At 34.0% G+C, this 21,649-nt stretch overlaps 1 protein-coding gene across 2 annotated transcripts in view; it reads right to left on the minus strand.

Annotated features, from left to right (window-relative positions):
* The window catches only part of LOC149793344 (beta-secretase 1-like), a 29,532-nt gene extending 13,457 nt beyond the window's left edge, over positions 1 to 16,075 (minus strand). For both annotated transcript variants that reach the window (XM_089967326.1, XM_089967325.1), the window contains exons 1-7: positions 15,302 to 16,075; positions 9,579 to 9,978; positions 8,783 to 8,871; positions 7,167 to 7,383; positions 5,493 to 5,624; positions 3,670 to 3,804; positions 694 to 795 (exon numbers count right to left, since the gene is read on the minus strand). In XM_089967326.1, the coding sequence (XP_089823452.1) occupies positions 694 to 795; positions 3,670 to 3,804; positions 5,493 to 5,624; positions 7,167 to 7,383; positions 8,783 to 8,871; positions 9,579 to 9,839 (936 nt within the window). In that variant the 5' untranslated portion in view covers positions 9,840 to 9,978; positions 15,302 to 16,075. The remainder of the gene's footprint in view (positions 1 to 693; positions 796 to 3,669; positions 3,805 to 5,492; positions 5,625 to 7,166; positions 7,384 to 8,782; positions 8,872 to 9,578; positions 9,979 to 15,301) is intronic.
* Between the last annotated feature and the right edge of the window lie 5,574 nt (positions 16,076 to 21,649).

Raw genomic sequence — 21,649 nt, forward strand, 5'->3', positions numbered from 1 at the left:
CAAGAATGATAGCCATGAAATTAACCAGACTTTCAAGGGGGTCCACTTCTTTAAGACCGTCTCAAATTTATGTGTAAACCAACTCTCAAATGGTTCAGTTCTTTAGGACCATACCAGATTTATGTGTAAAAAAGACCAAGACTTTCAAATAGGTCCAGTTCTTTAGGACCATATCAAATTTAAGATTAAATATTAACCAGTCTTTAAAGGTGGTCCACTTATTCTGTTAACTAAAGGAGACGTTCAAGGGGGGTCCACTTTAGGGCCATATCAAATTTATGTGTAATTCTAAGGATTACTTCTGTGGTAAACTTTAACAAAAGTTTTATCTGACAGGTTGTTCTCTTTTAAACCAAGGCAATCTAAATTAGGTAGGCAATCATGCAGATTCTCTCTAAATTAGGTATTCTACTAGATGTGGGAATGGTTTTTCAACGTGATGTATACTTTCATGTGCTTTCAACCCTGAAAGCAGTAATAACAACCCTTGTTCTCAATTTAATTGCCATTTTTACTAGCAGAGTAGGCTGAGTCTTTATAACTTTCTGTCCTCACATGAAATTCTGGAATAAAAGAATGATCCATATCCCTTAAGCATGCACGGATTAATCCAAGCCTAAAACATGACATATATGAAAATATACTTTTTTATGCCTTTGTTATTCAAACCTACAGCCAAACAATTTTCCTTACCAGTAAGCTCTGTTGAACTCTTTTCACAATACTATTAAAAACCTTAACAGGCAGTCTCAGATTGGTTGTTCCACTGTCAACTATAGTCTTTCCAAAATTGTACTGAAAGGAAAATAAATTCATTTAACAGAACAGAAATTTACAAAATATAATCTCTAGGTTGTTTCCATGAGAAAATTTCAATTAAATATTTTTGTTGTGTACTGGATACAACATCTGCAAATGAGAAAAAGGTTACTTATGAGAAAATTTCATTCTGTGCAAATACTAGTATATTGCAGGTAAATTTAGCTGTGGGGAAGTTTTTAGTGACTAATGGGTTTACAAAAATAAATGCCATAGTGTATCCCCTTATTTATTTAAACCTCTCTAGATTCTCAATTGCTACAATTTTGACAAAATTCCTTACTAGACATATCTGAAAAAATTCTGATACAACTAACAAGACCTTTTCATTAATAATTAATGAAATTATAGGTCCAGAAATAATAATGTGATTATAGAACACAGGATCTAAAAAATGATCTAACATAAAACATAACCAAAGTGTGGCAGATAGAAAAGTGGCAAATTTCAACAAGTTGGGACATATTTTATTTATTTATAAACTCAAACTGCATCACATCCATGTCTATTAAATATATATAATGCAATTTAGTCCAAATAACACTGAGCATGCCCATGTTCTCATGACAAATTTTCAATATGAGGTGCCCAAATCAAAAACCATATTAGTAGTGCAAGGGACATGGTTCCCACGCTTTTCTAAATATAAATTTCCAGGTCTTTTCCAGGATGATATTAATTTTTTCAAGGTTAACATATGACCATTACTGAATGGAATTAATGAACATTTTGGATTATAAAACAACCATTTTCCAAATCTGAAGATGTTTCTCTTTCATGAATCTCCAAAACATATATGTCAGACAAGATGATCATGTACAAAACCACAAAATGAGTCACACGAAACAAATTTGACTATTTTTCCATAAATTGGCATTTAAAGCCATTTCAATTTACAGAATATAAATTCTAACTTCACTTTGCTGACCTGCATTTTGTTGCTACATGGAAACAAAATAATGAGCATAAATTATTTTTTCCTTTCAAACCTTTAATTCCAAAGAATTCTAGAGCAATATGTGTGCATGTTATACAAAGTAAACATTTCCTATCATAGTATGAAGAAAAAAAACAATAAATGCAAAGTTTTAGAATCTTGTTATGAAAAAAGTTTAACCCTGAAATTATGTGTCAATAAAATCTCAAACATGATTTTTTCAACCAACCTAAACTCCTGAAGATGATTTGGTTAAAAATCCCATCCTTTAAAGACATTTACAAAAGGGTTGATTTAAATTCTGACAAAAGACCTTCAAAATTATATATTGTTGTATAAACAAAATTTTCTGTAAAATCAACTTGTCTTGAAGTTAAATAAACCAGTCCCCAAACCTGTATTGATACATGGGCTCTTATCGTTTCTTAAGATATAATAAAAGGGATGACAATTTCCCATTTCTCCTGCGTTCCATTTAAGATCCGAAACCAATGCTTCAAGCTCCATGTCACTGTATAATAGTTTCACACCAAAGTTCAGCTCAGGGATTCAAAAAAATTTCTAATCCGGGTTTCCGCCAAATATTCCAACCCCATACTTCACATTTGGACATTTTGGATGGAGTGTGGTTTCAAAGCAATTACATATAAAAAATTGGGAATCTGCAGCCACCATAAGATAGCTTACCAGCATGAAATCGATAGGAAAATTATTTATTTTCTCAAAAATGGCAAGTATTTATATCGTTGTCTTTAATCCGCTGACAGACTAGACAAAACTCAGCATAGATGAAACCTGACCCGGTACTTGCCATTTGTGTTAATAGTCACATTACTTCACAAATCTCAAATGACAACATTGGAAGCCCAATAGTCACATGATATCAACAACAAATTCCTTTCTAATGTTGTACAAAATTTCAATTATATTAAATGAAAGTCTGATACCTTTTGTGAAAACCAGAAAGAACATATAATTCTACAAGAAACTTGCCAGTCTGATTCATCAAGCAAAGTAGTCTGGTTCCCTGCTTTGTATGCTCCCTACGCAAGAGAGCACGTCAACGTGGTAGTCACATGACACAATAAAACTCCGAAGTTGGTCTCGGAATAAATAGAGAGATTTTTGTGCTCTTTCGTTTTTTGTATCTTTATTACAACCAGTATATGACTTTCATTGAACATTTTTTCTACAATATTTGAAAATGAATGTTGTGAGATTATGTGTGCTCAAACAACATGCAATCGAAATCGCTAGTACCAGTTCAAATTTCATCAACGCATTAGTTTCATCGTCTTTCAGCAGATTAAAGACACAACGATTTTAATACTCTTGCAATTTCTGAGAAAACGAATAATTTTCATATCAATTTCATGCAAGTATAACTCGATTTAACAACGTTTAAGTTTTCTAGCCCATCCGCTAAGCGACTACACTTTAATGCCACCATGTTTTGATGCTAGACTGGTTTTCATACCTTCCATTTAAAAATTAAAAAAATACGGATCCTGGGCTGTCTGTGAATTAAAAAGTCTACTAGATGAATCTAATCCACTAAGCATTTGGATTGTCTCAACAAATATATTTATGGTAAGCACCCAAATGATCCATACTGAAACCTCCTAATATTCTGGTTTGAATTCGATAAATTTAACTCATGATCAGTTCAGTTACAACTCAATTATGCAATTGTTTCAGGCATCACGTTGTGGAGGAAAATTCCTGGGCTTTTCCTGACTTTTGTCTGTATCTGCAAAATTCAAGGACTTTTCACAGTCAGGAAAAAATTATAATTTCTCCTGAATCTTTCCCGATTTCCCAGTAGCATGGGAACCCTGAAGGGAACAGTAATGGGGAAGATTATTTGTGTTTATCTGCATAGGTCTGTAAAACATGTCTGTATGCAACTGTACCTCTTTGCAGTCCATATTGAGGCTGACTCCTCCCACCTGAACATCTAAAAGTATGACTTCATAGTACCAGGTTTTGTAAATAGGAGTGTAGAATATAGGGCCGATGTGCAAAGATGAGTCCAGTCCTCCTAAGATCTAGATAGAAAATAAAAGTTATATGATTAGATTAATCAAATATATATCAACCTTGCTTTATATAATTTTAAAAACTTGAAAGACCACAATATAAGACTGTGTTCTTTTTACATTTTAGTCAACTTCTGTTAACTTAGTCTTTAGAATAGTCATTTTAAGTTCTTTTGTATGTTGCAGTCAAAGCAATATATGACTTCTCTACAAAGAAACAAATGGGCAGACCCAGTATATGCATCATGTATAATAAATCTGGTTTCCTGACCTTTTCACCACATTATAAACATAGTCAAGAAAGCAAGGTACCAAGCAACAATGAATAAAATAATGACAGATCAGCCATAATAGTCTCATTCATTTTAAGAGAATGAGAAAAGAACAGTCCAATGTCTGATGGCCAATCAGGACAGTTCAATGTCTGATGGCCAATCAGTATCATTCATTTTAAGAGAATGAGAAAAGGACAGTCCAATGTCTGATGGCCAATCAGGACACTCCAATGTCTGATGGCCAATCAGAACACTCCAATGTCTGATGGCCAATCAGGACAGTCCAATGTCTGATGGCCAATCAGTTTCATTCATTGTAAGAGAAAGAGAAAAGAACAGCCCAATGGCTGATAGACAATCAGTATTATTCATTTCAAGAGAATGAGAAAATAATAGTCCAATGTCTGATAGCTAATCAGAATTGTTTGCATAAAATCGAAAAGTTCTATATGCCAAGATGCTCCCTGCCAAATTTGGTTACATAATGTTAAGCAACTTTTTTAATAAAAATGATTTAAAAGTATGTCTATTTGTATTAACAATGGCCAGAATCAACAATGACTCAGCATCCTTTGTACAAATTTATAAGTCCTTTATGCCAGGAATTTTTCTGTCAATTTCAATTTCAATCAAATTATGTTGATTAGCAGAAATCATTTAAACATCAATCACTCAATTGTTCATCATTTAATGGCTCTCTGTCCCATTATAGCCAATTTTTTGGCATGCATCTTCAAGATCTAAAAAAGCAGAAATTTTAAAAAGAATTAAACCAGCAACATTCTGAATTTTTGAAGTTTTAATGTGACTTATGCTACCATCATGCCTCTCATATGTATGTCAGATGAGCTTGAAATGCCAACAGAACCATGCATTTCAATGCTGACCAATGGGTCTCCCATCTGTATGTCAGATGAGGTGGAATTACTGACAGACCTACACAGTTATTGCTTACCGTTGTGCCTCTAATCTGTATGTCAGATGAGGTGGAATTACTGACAGACCTACATAGTTATTGCTTACTGTTGTGCCTCTAATCTGTATGTCAGATGAGGTGGAATTACTGACAGACCTACACAGCTATTGCTTACTGTTGTGACTCTAATCTGTATGTCAGATGAGGTGGAATTACTGACAGACCTACACCTACAGAGTTATTGCTTACTGTTGTGCCTCTAATCTGTATGTCTGATGAGGTGGAATTACTGACAGACCTACATCTACACAGTTATTGCTTACTGTTGTGCCTCTAATCTGTATGTCAGATGAGGTGGAATTACTGACAGATCTACATCTACACAGTTATTGCTTACTGTTGTGCCTCTAATCTGTATGTCAGATGAGCTGGAATTACTAATATACCTCTAATCTGAGTGTCTGATGAGTTGGAATTACTGAAAGAACCACACTGATGATGCTTACCATTGTGCCTCCCATCTGTATGTCAGATGAGTTGGAATTACTGACAGACCCACACAGTTGCATGCTGAACATGTTAGGAATGCTGGTCTGGTAAACAAGGGAGTCAAAGAATGGTGTGATGGAACTGTCAGGCTGCAGCATATAAACATTAATTAGACTAATTATAATACTTAAAGATGATAATAGATGTTATAGAAAACAACTCCAAAATTTACAACTGATTTAAATAAATTTGCTAAAAATTCAGGAAAACTAAGTGATCATGATGAAAAATAAAATGTAATTTGAAAGCATCTCTGATATCAAAGGACTGAATCCCAGCTGGCTGCTGTTCAGAACACAAGTGAGAACAAGTCTGACTTTAACCATGACCATGAAATAACAAATCCATAAACTGGAGACAAAAGAGGTAAATAGTACTTTTCAATTTCTGTATGATATCCCTAATATTAGTAATATCTCTGGAAATATAAACAAGGAAGTATATATATATATATATATATATATATATATATATATATATATAAAACATGGATCCCAAAATTCAAATGGCTCTTACTGGACAGTTTAGGCAGAAAATTATCACGCCAGATGGATATTTGTAAAATATAAAACCATTCAAAGGAGGTATAAAATGTGATGAAAAAGAACAATTGATATATTTAATAATTACATGTAAAAGAAAATTGTGCCATTTTCCTAGTTGCCATTGGTTTCATTTTGTATTATCCTTAAATGGTTTCACTATTTTTTTCACAAATTGTTTATCTATAAAAATGATTCTTCTTTCAGAAAGCTATACAACATAATTTTCACTCAACATCTTTTATTCCACTGCACAGCTTTTAAAAATTACTAATTAAATTGACAACATGCAACATACTACATCAACACAACAGAGCATTTAATTGACAGGCATTCTGGTCAAGTCTGACAGTAAAATTTTATTTCATCAAGTCTCAAATAGGGGATCATAATAAATATCTTTTGTTGTTGCCAGCAGCTTTTTGTTTTTACTTTGTGCCTAGGCTAGATATAAGTTGTTCTGAACAACTGATATGCACTGACACACTGACACATGTTAAAAAGTAAACTGTGAGGGACTAATGCAATGTACAAAAGTAAAAACCCTGGGTTATTAGTTAAATTCATCCTGTTTTTACAAATCCAGGAGATAAGATTTCACACCATTGTTATATTGTGATTTCTGACTATAAAGTGTATAAATAATTGTGAAACATAATTATAAACATAATTACTAACAGCTGAAACATAATTACTAAACTGAAACATAAGTAATAAACAAATGAAACATAATTACTTGACAATTGAAACATAATTACTAGACAATTGAAACATAATTACTAAACAAATGAAACATACCATAATTACTTAACAGCTGAAACATAATTATTAAACAATTCCATGGCATTAAGTATGGGCGACTTGTGTCCTCTGTCTAACATCTCAAGTTGGTAGGTGGTTATCTGAGCCCAACTGTCAGTCTAAAACAATATTTATAGTTTTAAAAATTCAAATGTAATCAAATTAGTCAAATTAAAAAAATGCTTTATACTTTTAATACAGCCCTCAAACAAGTAAAATTTATTGAATTAAAAATAAAGCAGATGAAAACTTGTATATAAAACAAATCTCATAAATAGAGGAACTTACCCGTGCTATTTCAGCATATCCAAAACCTAAGATTCCCTGCCAATTAGAACCATTTATAAAAAAGTTCTCTGCAGTTGTGATTCCAGCAATGTTGGCTTTGAATGAGATATTTGGAAGCAAGGACACACTGATGATGTCTGAACCCAGAGTACCTTCCCATTTGCCTTGTGTATAAGGTACAAACACTGATGTCCCTATCTCCTGGTAGGAAGCAGATCTGAAAATATGATTAGTGTAATGGGCAGAGATGAGTAACACTATCTGCCCTTCCTCCCCAAGAAATGGCAGGGGCAAAACAATTCTAATCATGTTGACAGGGATTCAACTTGTCGATTATACATACTAGAAATGTCCAACTTACAGACTGAAAAACAAAACTAAAAAACTGTCCATTTTGTACACCAACATCATGACTGTTAGTATGGGTGTTTCTGCAAACTTACATGAAGGTTTTCAAACCAGAATATTAGAACACACAAGTCCCTGACATTCTACTACCTTAAAACGAATTTCCATCAATTTAACATAACTGCCAGTGTTTTGGGATCTGTCATATTGGTATCCTGCTGAGGTTTGCCTTCACTTCTGATTAAATATTACTTGTTAGAAAGTTATGACTGAAAGGATGTGGAAGTATACCCTCTCGTCTGCTGGGGAGATCTAGTCACCCCTGAATTTGTTACTATGGTAACTCATCAGAGGGAATTGATCTGGTTGATTCATTTGTTCAACTAATCACTCGTCTTATCAGTGAGAGGTTTATATATCCCTTTGTCGCCAGCGTCATAGTTCAATTGATGCCCTCAATTTTACCCAAAATTAGACTTACTGGAGATAGGGATAGAATTTGTTGTTGTTGTTGTTGTAGGGTTTAACGCCATTTTTCAGCACAAGATAGGCTATACATGGTGGCCAGTATAACTGGTGGAAGAAGAACCCTGGAAAACCCAAGGAAGACCCACTGACACATGAGGAGCTACTAGCAAGCTTTCACATGTACCCATGTTAGCCGAACCTAAGACTTGAAACCCACACAGACAGAGGTGAGATGGCAGTGATTCATAATGGTGAGCACTTTAGACCACTCAGCCACTCAGGGTGGGATAGAATTTGTGATCCAGTCCAACTATATCTGTGTATAACAGTCCAGACACTATGAAAACATCTCTTGTGCAGCCTTATGCTTAGTGTTACAAATCTTTTTTTTTACTTTGTTTAACTACAATAAAGAAAACCAAGACTTTGTAATGTAAATAAAAATTCAAGTGTTTTTCTTAGTCATTTCTTTGTTTATACCCATATTTAAAACATGGTTTTCTATGATTGTTTTATCCAATGTTTTAGCTAAATCCTGGCTGTAAGACAATGTTATCATTCAAAACCTGGAAGATGCAATAATAGGTCTCATCAATACAATTGTTACATGACCTAACATGTAACAATACAGGCTGCACCCGGGACAAAGGGGTACATAAACCTCTAACTGATAAAACAAAGTGATTAGTTGAACAAATGTATCAACCTGATCGATTCCCTCTGATGAGTTACAATAGTCATGGACTAGGACCTGGGATGACTAAATCCCTTCAACAATATGCATATGGTCCTACTAGTACCTTTCTCTGTGAAAGAATGTGGTAATCTCTGGATAACTTCTGGCAGCAACTGCAAAATTACTGCTTCCAGTATCAACCAGAACATTCAGCTGTCAAAGATAATTATTTGAAGATACATTCATACATATATAGATAATTTTAAACTAGTCTAATGACAATATCCTAGCTGGTGATAACCCATTTATGGACATCTAAACTAAAAATATGTACTTCCAACACATTTCCCTGCCAATGTAATGACATTTCATTCTTAATTAAACAAGGGCCATAATTCCAAACAACTTGGCCAGAAAATGGCAAAAATTAAACTTTAACTAGGTCTTATTAAAAATAAAACCTCAAACTAAATGTTACCTCCAACTTAAGTTCTTAAGAAGTTACTGAGCAGAAATTTGAGGGCAAAGTTGTGAGGTCCAAAGGAGGCTACATCTCCACAACATTTTACAGAAAAAGGTAAAAATCAAACTTGACCAATGTCTCTGCAAAACAAAACCTTGATCCAAATTTAGAATAAAAATCCAAGAAGTCTTTAAAAAAAGATACGGAAAATAAACTGAAAGACACACACACAGACAATATTTATAATAGTCAAAACATGTCCAATTCAACTCTTTAAAACTTTTTCATCCAATTTTCATGAAATTTTCAAAATATATTTCTCAATCTTGTTTCAATCACTGGAAATTTTTTCAAAACATAAAAAGCTAATTTTGATGAAATAGAAATGCAAATTAGTAGGCAGAACATTGTTTTTTCCAAAGTGTCAAGTGTTCACACAGAAAAGTTGTAATCTTACCTTCTGTGGAGGTGTTCCAATCATTACTTCTATGTAGTACCCTTGTCCTGGTCTACCTTCCAGGTTATCATGATGTTCAACACTAGGATCAAAAGAATACAGCACTTCTCGTCGCAACCGATAATCAGAGGCTACTGACTTGTCCTTTAAAGTCTTGTGAAGTAATGACAGTTTAAAAACATCACCACTCACAACAGTGAAACATAAATTAAGTAATATCAGCAGATTTAATGTATCAATTAGGTTAGTACAGAATTTCATTTTGTTTCCTTTTCAAAAGTTCTGCATGAGTTTTACCAACAGAGATGGCCAAAAAATATATCTAGCTTCAAGTCAAATCCATCTTGCCTGTGTTTTCTATGATGTTGATTGCCAAAGCACATTTTCATTTCTTCTTAATCTGTAAAAGAAAAACAAACTCTTAATAATTCAAATACAGAAATTCAAGACAGAATTATACTAGATTTACATATGTATGGGACGAGTCATAAGATTTTCAGACCAACTGCACATACCTACTGGTGTACTATTAAACAGCAAAATGGATTGATTAGTCTCAAATTTACTGTCTGCAACAAAGTCAACAGAGTAAATACTGAATCAGGGGAAAATTAGACTTTAGAAAGGCCCAATGAAAATACGTGATCCAAATGGTTCTGATATTGCTTGCCCGACTGTATGTACAAGTCCAAAATGCAAACCAACAGACCTGGGTTGGTGCAGTTTTTTTTATGAGCAATCAGTAAAAGAAACAACAAAGACTCTGATCAGTAGGTGTACTATGCTAAGGAAAATCAGGATCATTGTTCTCTGCAGTTTGACTCGACTTACAAGTATGTATTGTAGTTAACATATATCAGCCTGAAAATGCAAATTCTGACAGAATGAGACTGCTTAATGAAATGCATGGAATATATACAGTACATGCATCATGGATTACAGAATATCCATGATCACATGATGGACTTTAATAATTTCATGCTCTTTCTGGGATGGACCTGATGTAGTGGCCATTGTGGATTGTCATGAACAGCTAAAATAAACAGTGCAGAATGCCCACTATGGCACCTCAGCTTCCAGGGACTGTTGATACCAGCAACCTGTCACATTGTTAGCGTAAGCAGTTGTATAACCAGAAACATGCAAGTTAAAACAAGTCCAACATGATGAGCTTCAGACATTTACTATTTTATTTTCATGTATCAGTAGATACTATTTCTCTGTAAGATGTGAATAGGTATATCTGGTATTAGATTGATTTTCTTTCACATGTTTACAATAGATAGATTGAATAACAATATGTATTGCTCAAAATAAGTAGAAAGTGATGCATTACCATGACAACTTGTGCAAAGGATAGCACATTGATATTCATGCAGGACAAGTACTAATTATAGGTAACCAATGAAATACACTGTACTGAGAACAGAAATAATACTGTTCCCCCATTTATTGGTCATGTGCTGTTGATACAATGAAACAGATGCTCTTCAAAGGTAGAGGACCTACAAGTGAAGCCTCAGTGCAGGGGGTGGGTGGGCAGAATGTTAATAATTTACCTGAATCTTTAAAGAACTTCAGAATGTCAATGCTCTGAAGTTTTGGACATCATTTATGTCAGGCAAATGATACCAAAAAACATTTCGACAGGCTGACATGCAATCCAAACAGAATATGCATGATTTAGAAGGGCGCTGGGTGTTGGGCTTTCAGACTTTTACTGTTAGCACTCCCAAAAATGTTATTGGTTTTATCATAACTCTGATTTTATGAGACTTTTCTTCTCATCATCCTTTTTATAAAAAAACATGCAGAAAACATTCTAAAATTTGATGTTTATTTTCTCAAAATGTAAATCCTATGCACATATAACAAGTAATCCCTTACAGACGAATTTCACTTATCTGCTAAATTTAGATTTTGTTTAGCCCCTTACCAGCCCCCCACCCCAAAAAAAACTTTTCTCAACAGCCGCTTCTGTAGACAATGTTACATCAGGACTGAAGATGTTGAGATACATGTGTAGCTACAAAATGATGCTCTGATTTCAATGAATTTACTCTGTCTCTTAGTAAACAGTATTAAATACATTAAGAGTTGAACATAATGACTAAAGGTATAATATATTGTGGCCTCTATAGAAATGATGAATTAATATTGGTACATGAAAGTACCTAAATACATGAATCTGCAGACGTAAACTGTTGTCAAGATGAATCGCACAAGCTTTAGGTACTGATAGTCGAATATTACCTGTAAAATGGAACTTTTTCCTTTTTTTGGCATTAGTGTCATTTTCATTACAAGTTCATATCCTGCTTACATTCACAATCAACAAAACGTTTTTTTTTTTAAGTAAATCCAAGTAGCCATTAGAGGGGTAGGCTGTTTCACATTATAATTATAATTACAATGATAAGCATTATCTGTTAATTAGCCAACCAGGCTTCAAGCTTGTTTATGTAAGTCTAGCCTTGAGCTATTCTGCAGATTGGCCGCAGATAACTAAAATATGAAAAAGGGAGCTTCCTGGGGGGAAAATGAGACACTTCACTGGGACACATTAAGGGCAGAAGCAATATCATCCTTTGATAATTTCATGCTTATTTTACCATGTTGTTTGGGTCCCTGATGAGAGGATATAATATAGACCTAAATCAATCAATGGTAAAATATGCAAACATTTTTTAATGAAGTCAACCTAAAAGTGTCATCCAGTACAAACCACATTTAATATCATGTGTTGTGATGTCACAATGAAAGCTGTGCATGTTACTACCCTATTATTTTTTCTAATGTTATGATTTGTGTGTGTGATTTGGATTTTTAATGTACCGGTAGCATTAAGACATTTCCAGTCATATCGCTAGGATGTCTGCAGTGTGGCAGTTTATAGTGATGTCTAGCACTAGGGCATCATGCCACAAACATGTAGCATCATGTCCCACCCAGTCACATTATCCAGACACCAGGCCGACCAGTCCTGACACTAACCTCTTAATGCTGAGCACCAAGTGAAACAGATGCTAGTACTATTTTTATAAGTCTTCAGTATGACTAGGTCGAGGTTCTAACATGTGACCTGCTGCATCCAAGACGGACGCTCTAACCACTTAGGCCGCCAACCCAGTCTACAGGTTATGATCAGCCAACTGATGAAAGAAAAAGACTAAAAGCACATCAAGTGCAGATTGTCACTTACTGAAAAGGAATGAAGCTAACTGTAAGGCACTTTAAGATACATAAGAACAGCAAAACAAAATGGTAACACAGATATTAGTTCAAATCATGACGGGAGAGGGGGAGGATCAAGTGTATTATTTGCATATTGATTGTTCTCTAAAGTTATCAGGCACTTCATTCTAGAGAATGGTAGCTGCATATCCGTAAGAATTTTGCCATGTGTCAAGGTTTTCAGAGATTTCGGAGGGCTCTTAATCCAAATTGTAGAAGTCTCTTAATCAATATCCCTAAGTCAGAGCTTGCATTTTTGCATTAAATAAGAGTTTATGATAGCTACATGTGTATCAAACACAAATCTCTGAGCATGTTCTTGTATTTTTTCAAGTTTAATAGTGTTCATGTCACTGCAGAAATGCCAGGCTAAGGGACAGTGATTGAAATTGGATAGGATAAAAGCATGCATGACTGTCAGTTTTTTAGTCTAGTTAACTTCTAAGCAATAAGTTTCAAAACCGATAGTTGCCTTGAAGCTTTCCTACAAAGATTTTTACATGTGAATTACACTGCAGTTCCTAGCCAGTGTTGATTCCTAGCAATTTAACCAATTGAGAGAGCAATGATTAGCATAATGACATTTAGTCTTGGAAAACACTTTATTATTATCAAAACTTATTTTTTTTTAAACTATAAAAGCTTGGAAATGAAACTGTTTCAACTACTTCACACATTATAAATCTTGGAATACCTCAGACTATTTTTCCACATAAAAAATCATGTGATTTTAAAATAAAGGTCCTTGCAACTGTTAAGGTACTATCACTATTAAATGCCAATATGCATTATTACATTAAAACTGTCAAAAGTCACAGGTTATTACATTTTCTAACTTGAAAATTTAAATACCTATTTCATTAAAATATGGTACCAGTATTAAAGCAATGAAAATATTCAACGGTTAATCACTTGTATTCATAGTCACTTTGTTTACATAATGGTTTAACCATATGTACAGTGAAGATTTTAACTTATGCTGAATAAAGTACATGATTTGGTTTACCATTGCAGGTACCATTAAATGAATTTGAATAAGCTAACAAATATTATAAATAAGTCACAAAATAATTCTTTGAAAATTGTGGCAATAATACTGCAGTGGTAGTTGAATGTAAGCGGCCTTTCAATAAGTAGATTATTTAATCAGCAATGGTAATCGTGCTAATACTCCATAGGGTCGTGTATATCACAGATAAATGATAAATGTTGCATGCATGAATCAAAGTAAATAAAATGGCAATAAACATACAGCTAAAATGTAACATGAAACAATGAGATTCGGGTAAAAAGAATTAATAAAGTAAAATTTGCACGTATGCAAGTGACACAAAGTATGATATGATTTGAGTAAGCTGGCCTATTGTACACTTCAATACAGGTCTCCTTGTAAAATGTAAGCAGCCAGTAACTTGCATACTCTTTATTTATTTTTTTCATGTCAAAGTAAGCTGAGTAAGCTGGCCTATTGTACACTTCAATACAGGTCTCCCTGTAAGATGTAAGCAGCCTGTAACTTGCATACTCTTTATTTTTTTCAAGTCAAAGAAATCAGAAAATATGCATACATGCAAAATAAATAACTTAACAACAAACATAGTAGTTTATAACAATTGAATGGCACTGTCACTGAACAAGAACTGGTCAATGCGATGTGACATATGGTGATCTTTACATGTTTGTGTCTGTAAGTATTGGGACACCAAAACTGTTCTATTTTTTATGTGCATACAAGTCTTGGAACACAAATAAATGTTTCCTTTTGCAAGATTTATGTCATTACGATATGGTAAGTAAAGGTTTCATATCAAATGTCTCTTTAACCACAGCTAGTGCTTGAAACTTTTCACAGTTGGCTTGCATTTTATTCACGGTGAACCAATCATGTGTTCGTATTAAACCAGTTAATCAGAATGTTGGGCTGTTTCAAGTGTGTCAATCAGTGTTCAAGTCTTGTGAGGAAACAACAAAGTCTTATCATTAGCAGTTATATAAAGAGCCAGATTAAATCAAATTACAAAAAATTAAAAATGATAAAATCATTAAAGAATGTTGATGCCTGACACCTGAGGAATCCTTTTTTTTGGATTTCAGTTATTCATGACACCCTGCATTAATCAGCTGCTTTCCATTTGACAGATAACAGCAACTCTGTAAGACACCTACAGAACCAAATGTCACACTATTAGTCCCACAATGTAAGACATAGCACGTTATTTTTGACGCCCAGAACATAGTCATACCATAAGCCCTTAGTTTACAGATGAAAACATCATGCGGGAGACTGTCAAAAGGTTTGGTTAAGTTCATCAGAAATGCAGCTACATATTTTGGCAACAATAAAAACCGAACATTAAGTGAGACAGTCAAAAGCCTTATTTAAAAAGGGGGGTGGGGGTGCAACAATAAAATACTGGAGGACTGTTTATCATGACTTAATAATTCACACCAATAAGATATGTATTCTAGTCGATATCCGAGTGTCTTACCTGTGTGCAAGATTACTACATAAAATGAAACGTTTTATATCGATCATGAGCTGTGACTAGCAACTTCCGGAATGTATTGCCGCAACTAAAGTACGCAACAGTTGACAGAGGTAGACCGACGGATCTGCAGGAACAACGATATTTTGTTTATGTGATGCTTGTTATTCCGGTTAAATAGCAGGAATAGTAAATGGCACAGCTTTGGAAACATCACTGAGCTGCCAGATATCGGTCATTCCGTTATAATACGTAACTGAGATCTTCAGGTTCAACACGATTTCATTTTAAATCAATTTATGAACTTGCCCATAGCCTCAGGCTTTTACCTGATTGCTGATTTCTTAGAGTAAAAATGATTGGTTTCCATCAGGGTAACACTGGGTAAACGTGATCTGTAACACGTACTTGCTTCTATAAACTACCAGAAGATGATCATGTGACCCTTGTTTGCATTTTAGAAGCCCGTATAACCCATGTTTTGGAGAATTAATCACATTAGAAGCTGGGCTATTAAACTGTTGTATGTTGTGCTGTTTGGAGTTATTTCAGATTACATGGTATGGAGTTATTTCAAAATTACTTGGATTCAGAAGGATTGATTCTGTTATTTTTCTGAAAATTACGTGTGCCCATGTAATATTGTGGAACAAGAACAGTTTTGTTTATAAAAATGTATTCAGCTATCAGAAACAAGAGTGATCATTTTTATTTCTACATGAAACTGTAGACTTCAACACTACAGATTGCAGCATACGTTATCGTCTTCCATCTAGGATTCTTCGTCGGTATTCGATTGTGAAATCAGTAGAACATTTTGTTATTAGGACTACTAAAATTTTATTCTCTGATTATTTTCGGATTTGATTCTATAGAATCGTAAGTTCATATTTTTTAAAATTAATTTTACAGAATTTTTACAGGGAAATAAATTATTGTATTTTTCAAAGCTTGCTGTTTGCACTCTTTTTGTGTTACTGTTTATTCGAGCCTAAACAAGTGACATAAGATAACATATTTGGACTTTGGACATTTTAAAATACATGAGATTTTTTTCTTCAAAGGAGTTTGATGTTTCATCCATAAAACAACAATCACAGGAAAGGATTCAGAAACTCTACTGGGTCAAAAAGTATTTCCATGAATTAAAGTTAAGAGTTTCTTCACTTCTGCTGAGTGTTGAAACCAACTCTGATATTCTCTAGCAATATTATTTTGAAATTATCCAGTAAGTCTGCCATCTCCAATGGAAGATTGGCACCATTATCACTTTGAACAAACTGGATACATTTAGAAGATTTTTCGGTGAAAATCCAATGTTGATATAACCATTCATTCATGAAAATAAGTGACAAGATTTTCAATGTGCTCATTGTGGCAGCCATATTTGAGGTTAGCTTGGCACCATTTTCATTCAGAACCAACTGCCATGTCATAATATAAATTTCCATTTATCAATAACAAGATTTTCTGGTTGGCAGTCGTGTTGGCCATACTGGAACATAAGAAGACTTCTGGTGAAAACTCCATGCTGATATGACTTTACATTCAGGAATATTAGCAATAACCAGAATTTCAAGATGGCTGATCTGGTGGCCATATTGGATGTCAGATTGACACAATTTTCATTAAGAACCACCTGGACACCATAAGAAGTCTTATACTTAAACCCCCATGCTGACACAAGCATCCATTTAGGTGAAGTAGCAATAAGATGATTTTTTCAAGATGGCCACTGTGATGGCCATGTTGGATATCTGGGTGGTACCATTTTCATTTAGGACCAACAAGATATCATACAAAGTCTTTTGGTTGAAATACCGATGTTGATATGATAATCCACTCAGGAGGATCAGTGATAAGAACTTTAAGCTATTTTGGACCAACTGGACCATGGGATGAATGTTTCTTGGCAATCCTGAAATAGTTTAGCTTAAGTAGTGATGACAAACTTATGATAACAGACAGATGGAAGGAAAATGGAAAACATGCCATCCCATAAGCTCTTCTGGTACATAATCCGTAGAGCTAAAAATGATGAAAAGTTAAGTAAAATTAAATATCAGTATCTCTTTATTATATATCTTCTGTCATGTTTTTCTGAATGAACATCAAGCTCTTGTGGGATTTTCTTCCCACTGAAAATGATCCAGTCTTATCCCAGTTCTAAAGCTCTTTCTCTGTATGGCTTGGCAAACATCTGAACTTAGATGAATGAATATGATTGGTTATTTTTAGTTTTTTCCTCCAGTGTTTTGGAGTGCATCTGCAAATAGGGAAAACACAAGTCAAAGTTTGTTTCTCCACAACTTCCACAATATAAAGTTAACATGCACTTATATACCTTTCACCAACTTGGATATTTATTTTTTATCACCATTGGTAAAAGAATAGGCTATTTAAAATAAATACCTAATGAAAATGACAATATTAGTGTATTTGAAATAGCACAATAAGTTTTTACAGTGAAGGCAATACTAATGTATGAAAGTTCACTTATGACATCTTTATATATATAAAAATGGAAAAAGTTACTTTTTAAGAAATAATTTTCTTCATAAGTTCAGAAATTGAAAATAATTATGTAGAGCTATAAGTCTTCTATGAGATATACATCAGAAGACCTTCCTGTGTACTCTCAAACCCAAAGCAACCCCATCATTCAATATCAAAATAAAGAAAATTATATGATCTTCAAGCCTTCTCATTTTTATTTTATAACAAGGATTTTTATAGAGAAAATCGGGGGAACACCTTTTCTGTAAGTATTGAAAAAGCTGTGCAAAATATATGAAACTCTTGAGAAGAACCTTAAGGCAAATTTAAATGTCACCATTCCTTTTCTCTTTTTCATGTGATCCCATATTGTTTTTGAATAAAATGGCCAATTAATATTGATTCAAAAATAAGCTAATTATGCCAATTTTTCTCACTGTATTATTGCATGCCATGAGGCAGTATTGTGTGTGAAATGTATGTTGTTGTTGTAGGGTTTAACACCATTTTTCAGCACACGATAGGCTATACATGGTGGCGAGTATTAATGGTGGAGGAAGAACCCGGGAAAACCCTGGAAAGAACCACCAACCCACGAGAAGCTACAGGCAAGCTTTCTCACATACCCGAGACTCGAACCCACGCAGACAGAGATGAGATGGTAGTGATCCATAACAGACAGCACTTTAGACCACTCGGGCCCCGAAATGTATATATATGGATTGACATTCATTCATTAATAGGAAAAGCATGTGCTGTGTCTAAAGCAAACAGGCGATGAAAATGACTGTGTCTGTGTACTGTGAAATGTGTTTGAAATAGCCCAAAGTACACTATCTTTCCCTGCCTTTAAAACACATGATTTTTGGAATGTAAGCATTAAAAAAATTTAAAAGTGTACTTATTAAATTTGTAAATATCAAAAAGGTAGAAAAAGTTATGGACTTTTTTAAAATAACCATTGAAAATTTTATGAGATGCATATTGTACTTACGGCCTTGCCATGTACTCTCAATCAACATTTTCAGATAGCAAAGTAAACAAAATTGAAGGTTCTTTAAGCATCCACTATGATCAGCAACCCTGAAATCAATGTATTTACCACTGATATCAGTGATGGGGTATCTCAGATAAACTTACAGGGTAAACTAATCTACAGTAGGACACAATTTTGAGTCAGGCAGTTTTATATCCATGGTAACATAAAATTAAGTATACCAACAACTTTCAGGAATCACAGCTCTGTAAAGAAAAGGTTCCTTAATATTTACTACACAATATGGATATGTCTAGCTCAGTATCAGATTCAAGGTGAAATTGAATGCAACTTGAGATTACTTCTCTGTCTCTAGGTGAAATTGAATGCAACTTGAGATTTCTTCTCTGTCTCTAGGTGAAATTGAATGCAACTTGAGATTACTTCTCTGTCTCTAGGTGAAATTGAATGAAACTTGAGATTACTTTGCTGTCTCTAGGTGAAATTGAATGCAACTTGAGATTACTTCTCTGTCTCTAGGTGAAATTGAATGCAACTTGAGATTACTTCGCTGTCTCTAGGTGAAATTGAATGCAACTTGAGATTACTTCTCTGTCTCTAGGTGAAATTGAATGCAACTTGAGATCACTTCGCTGTCTCTAGGTGAAATTGAATCCAACTTGAGATTACTTTTCTGTCTCTAGGTGAAATTGAATCCAACTTGAGATTACTTCTCTGTCTCTGAGTGAAATTGATTCCAACTTGAGATTACTTCTCTGTCTCAAGGTGAAATTGAATCCAACTTGAGATTACTTCTCTTTCTCTAAGTGAAATTGAATGCAACTTGAGATTACTTCTCTGTCTCTAAGTGAAATTGAATCCAACTTGAGATTACTTCTCTGTCTCTAGGTGAAATTTATTCCAACTTGAGATTACTTCACTGTCTCTAAGTGAAATTGATTCCAACTTGAGATTACTTCTCTGTCTCTAGGTGAAATTGAATCCAACTTGAGATTACTTCTCTGTCTCTAAGTGAAACTGAATGCAACTTGAGATTACTTCTCTGTCTCTAAGTGAAATTGATTCCAACTTGAGATTACTTCGCTGTCTCTAAGTGAAACTGAATGCAACTTGATATTACTTCTTTGTCTCTAAGTGAAATTGAATGCAGCTTGAGATTACTTCTCTGTCTCTAAGTGAAATTGATTCCAACTTGAGGTTACTTCTCTGTCTCCAGGTGAAATTGAATGCAACTTGAGATTACTTCTCTGTCTCTAAGTGAAATTGAATGCAACTTGAGATTACTTCTCTGTCTCTAGGTGAAATTGAATGCAACTTGAGATTACTTCTCTGTCTCTAAGTGAAATTGAATGCAACTTGAGATTACTTCTCTGTCTCTAAGTGAAATTGATTCCAAGTTGAGATTACTTCTCTGTCTCTAGGTGAAATTGATTCCAACTTGAGATTACTTCTCTGTCTCTAAATTTCTCATTTATTTGCACTTTTAAGCAAACAAATGTACTAAATGTTTTGATCTTCAAGTAAGTATTAGGAAGAAGCAAAACCAACAAGTTTAAGTCAATTTCAACAATTTATTTCCCTTGAATACAAAGTGAAAATTCAGAAGACACAGTATTGTGAATTAAATTACAAATAATCCTTAATGTTCTGTCACAAGTCCAAAAGTATATAATTTTCCAAATGAATTCCAATAATCTTGATTGTCCTGATGTACAAAGAGACTTAAGTTTCTTGATGTACCAAGTCTTAAATGTGTTGTGGTACTAATATTCTTAAATATGTTGATGTACCAACAATCTGGATGTATCACAATGATCCAAAATGTCTTTGAATGAATCACATTAATCCCAAATAGTGTTTTAATCCAAAAGGTCAATGAGCACTTCTTAATTCCAATGAATAATTTAAATAAATTATTCCTCTCAGATTATAAATGAACACAACATTAAATGATTCCACAAACTAAGCTTACAACAGGAATGAATAACTTGTTTACCACATCCTTTATATACAAGCTGTCACCTGACCTATGACCAGAATGTCCTGGAAAATTAATGATTTCTAATGGAAAAGTTTCAGTAATTAACAATACAACATTTGGCCTTGAACTGAAATTCAAGTATATATCTTTTTTTGTTAAATTATAAAAGTCAGATAGACACAACCCTTAGTCAACTCAATCTCAAGTAGGCCAAAACTCAACCCTCAGTCATGGACAAAGGTCAAGCACATAATATAAATTAAATATACATGACATAAGAAAATTTCACACCTTAATCCCCATCTGACAGAATATTGTCCTTGTAACTCTGTTGTATCTCCTTGTAACTCAGTTGTAGCTCATTGTAACTCTAATGTAGCTCCTTGTAACTCTGTTGTAGCTCATTGTAACTCTCTTGTAGCTCATTGTAACTCTGTTGTAGCTCATTGTAATTCTGTTGTAGCTCATAGTAACTCTGTTGTAGCTCATTGTAATTCTGTTGTAGCTCATAGTAACTCTTGTAGCTCATTGTAACTCTGTTGTAGCTCCTTGTAACTCTGTTGTAGCTCATTGTAATTCTGTTGTAGCTCATTGTAATTCTGTTGTAGCTCATAGTAACGTTGTTGTAGCTCATTGTAACTATGTTGTAGCTCCTTGTAACTCTGTTGCAGCTCATTGTAATTCTGTTGTAGCTCATAGTAACTCTGTTGTAGCTCATTGTAACTCTGTTGTAGCTCAGCTGTGCTCCTTGATTATGTCATGAAAGATAGCAACTAACATATTTTCACCCTTGTTTGTGTCATTATCATTTACAAGATTAAAGGTGAGAATGGCATTTTGATATTGAAAAGCAAAATTATAACTGCCTGACTCATAA

This window comes from Sinohyriopsis cumingii, chromosome 8 (genome assembly GCF_028554795.1).
Source record: "Sinohyriopsis cumingii isolate HCF-2022 chromosome 8, ASM2855479v2, whole genome shotgun sequence".
Lineage (NCBI taxonomy): Eukaryota > Metazoa > Mollusca > Bivalvia > Unionida > Unionidae > Sinohyriopsis > Sinohyriopsis cumingii.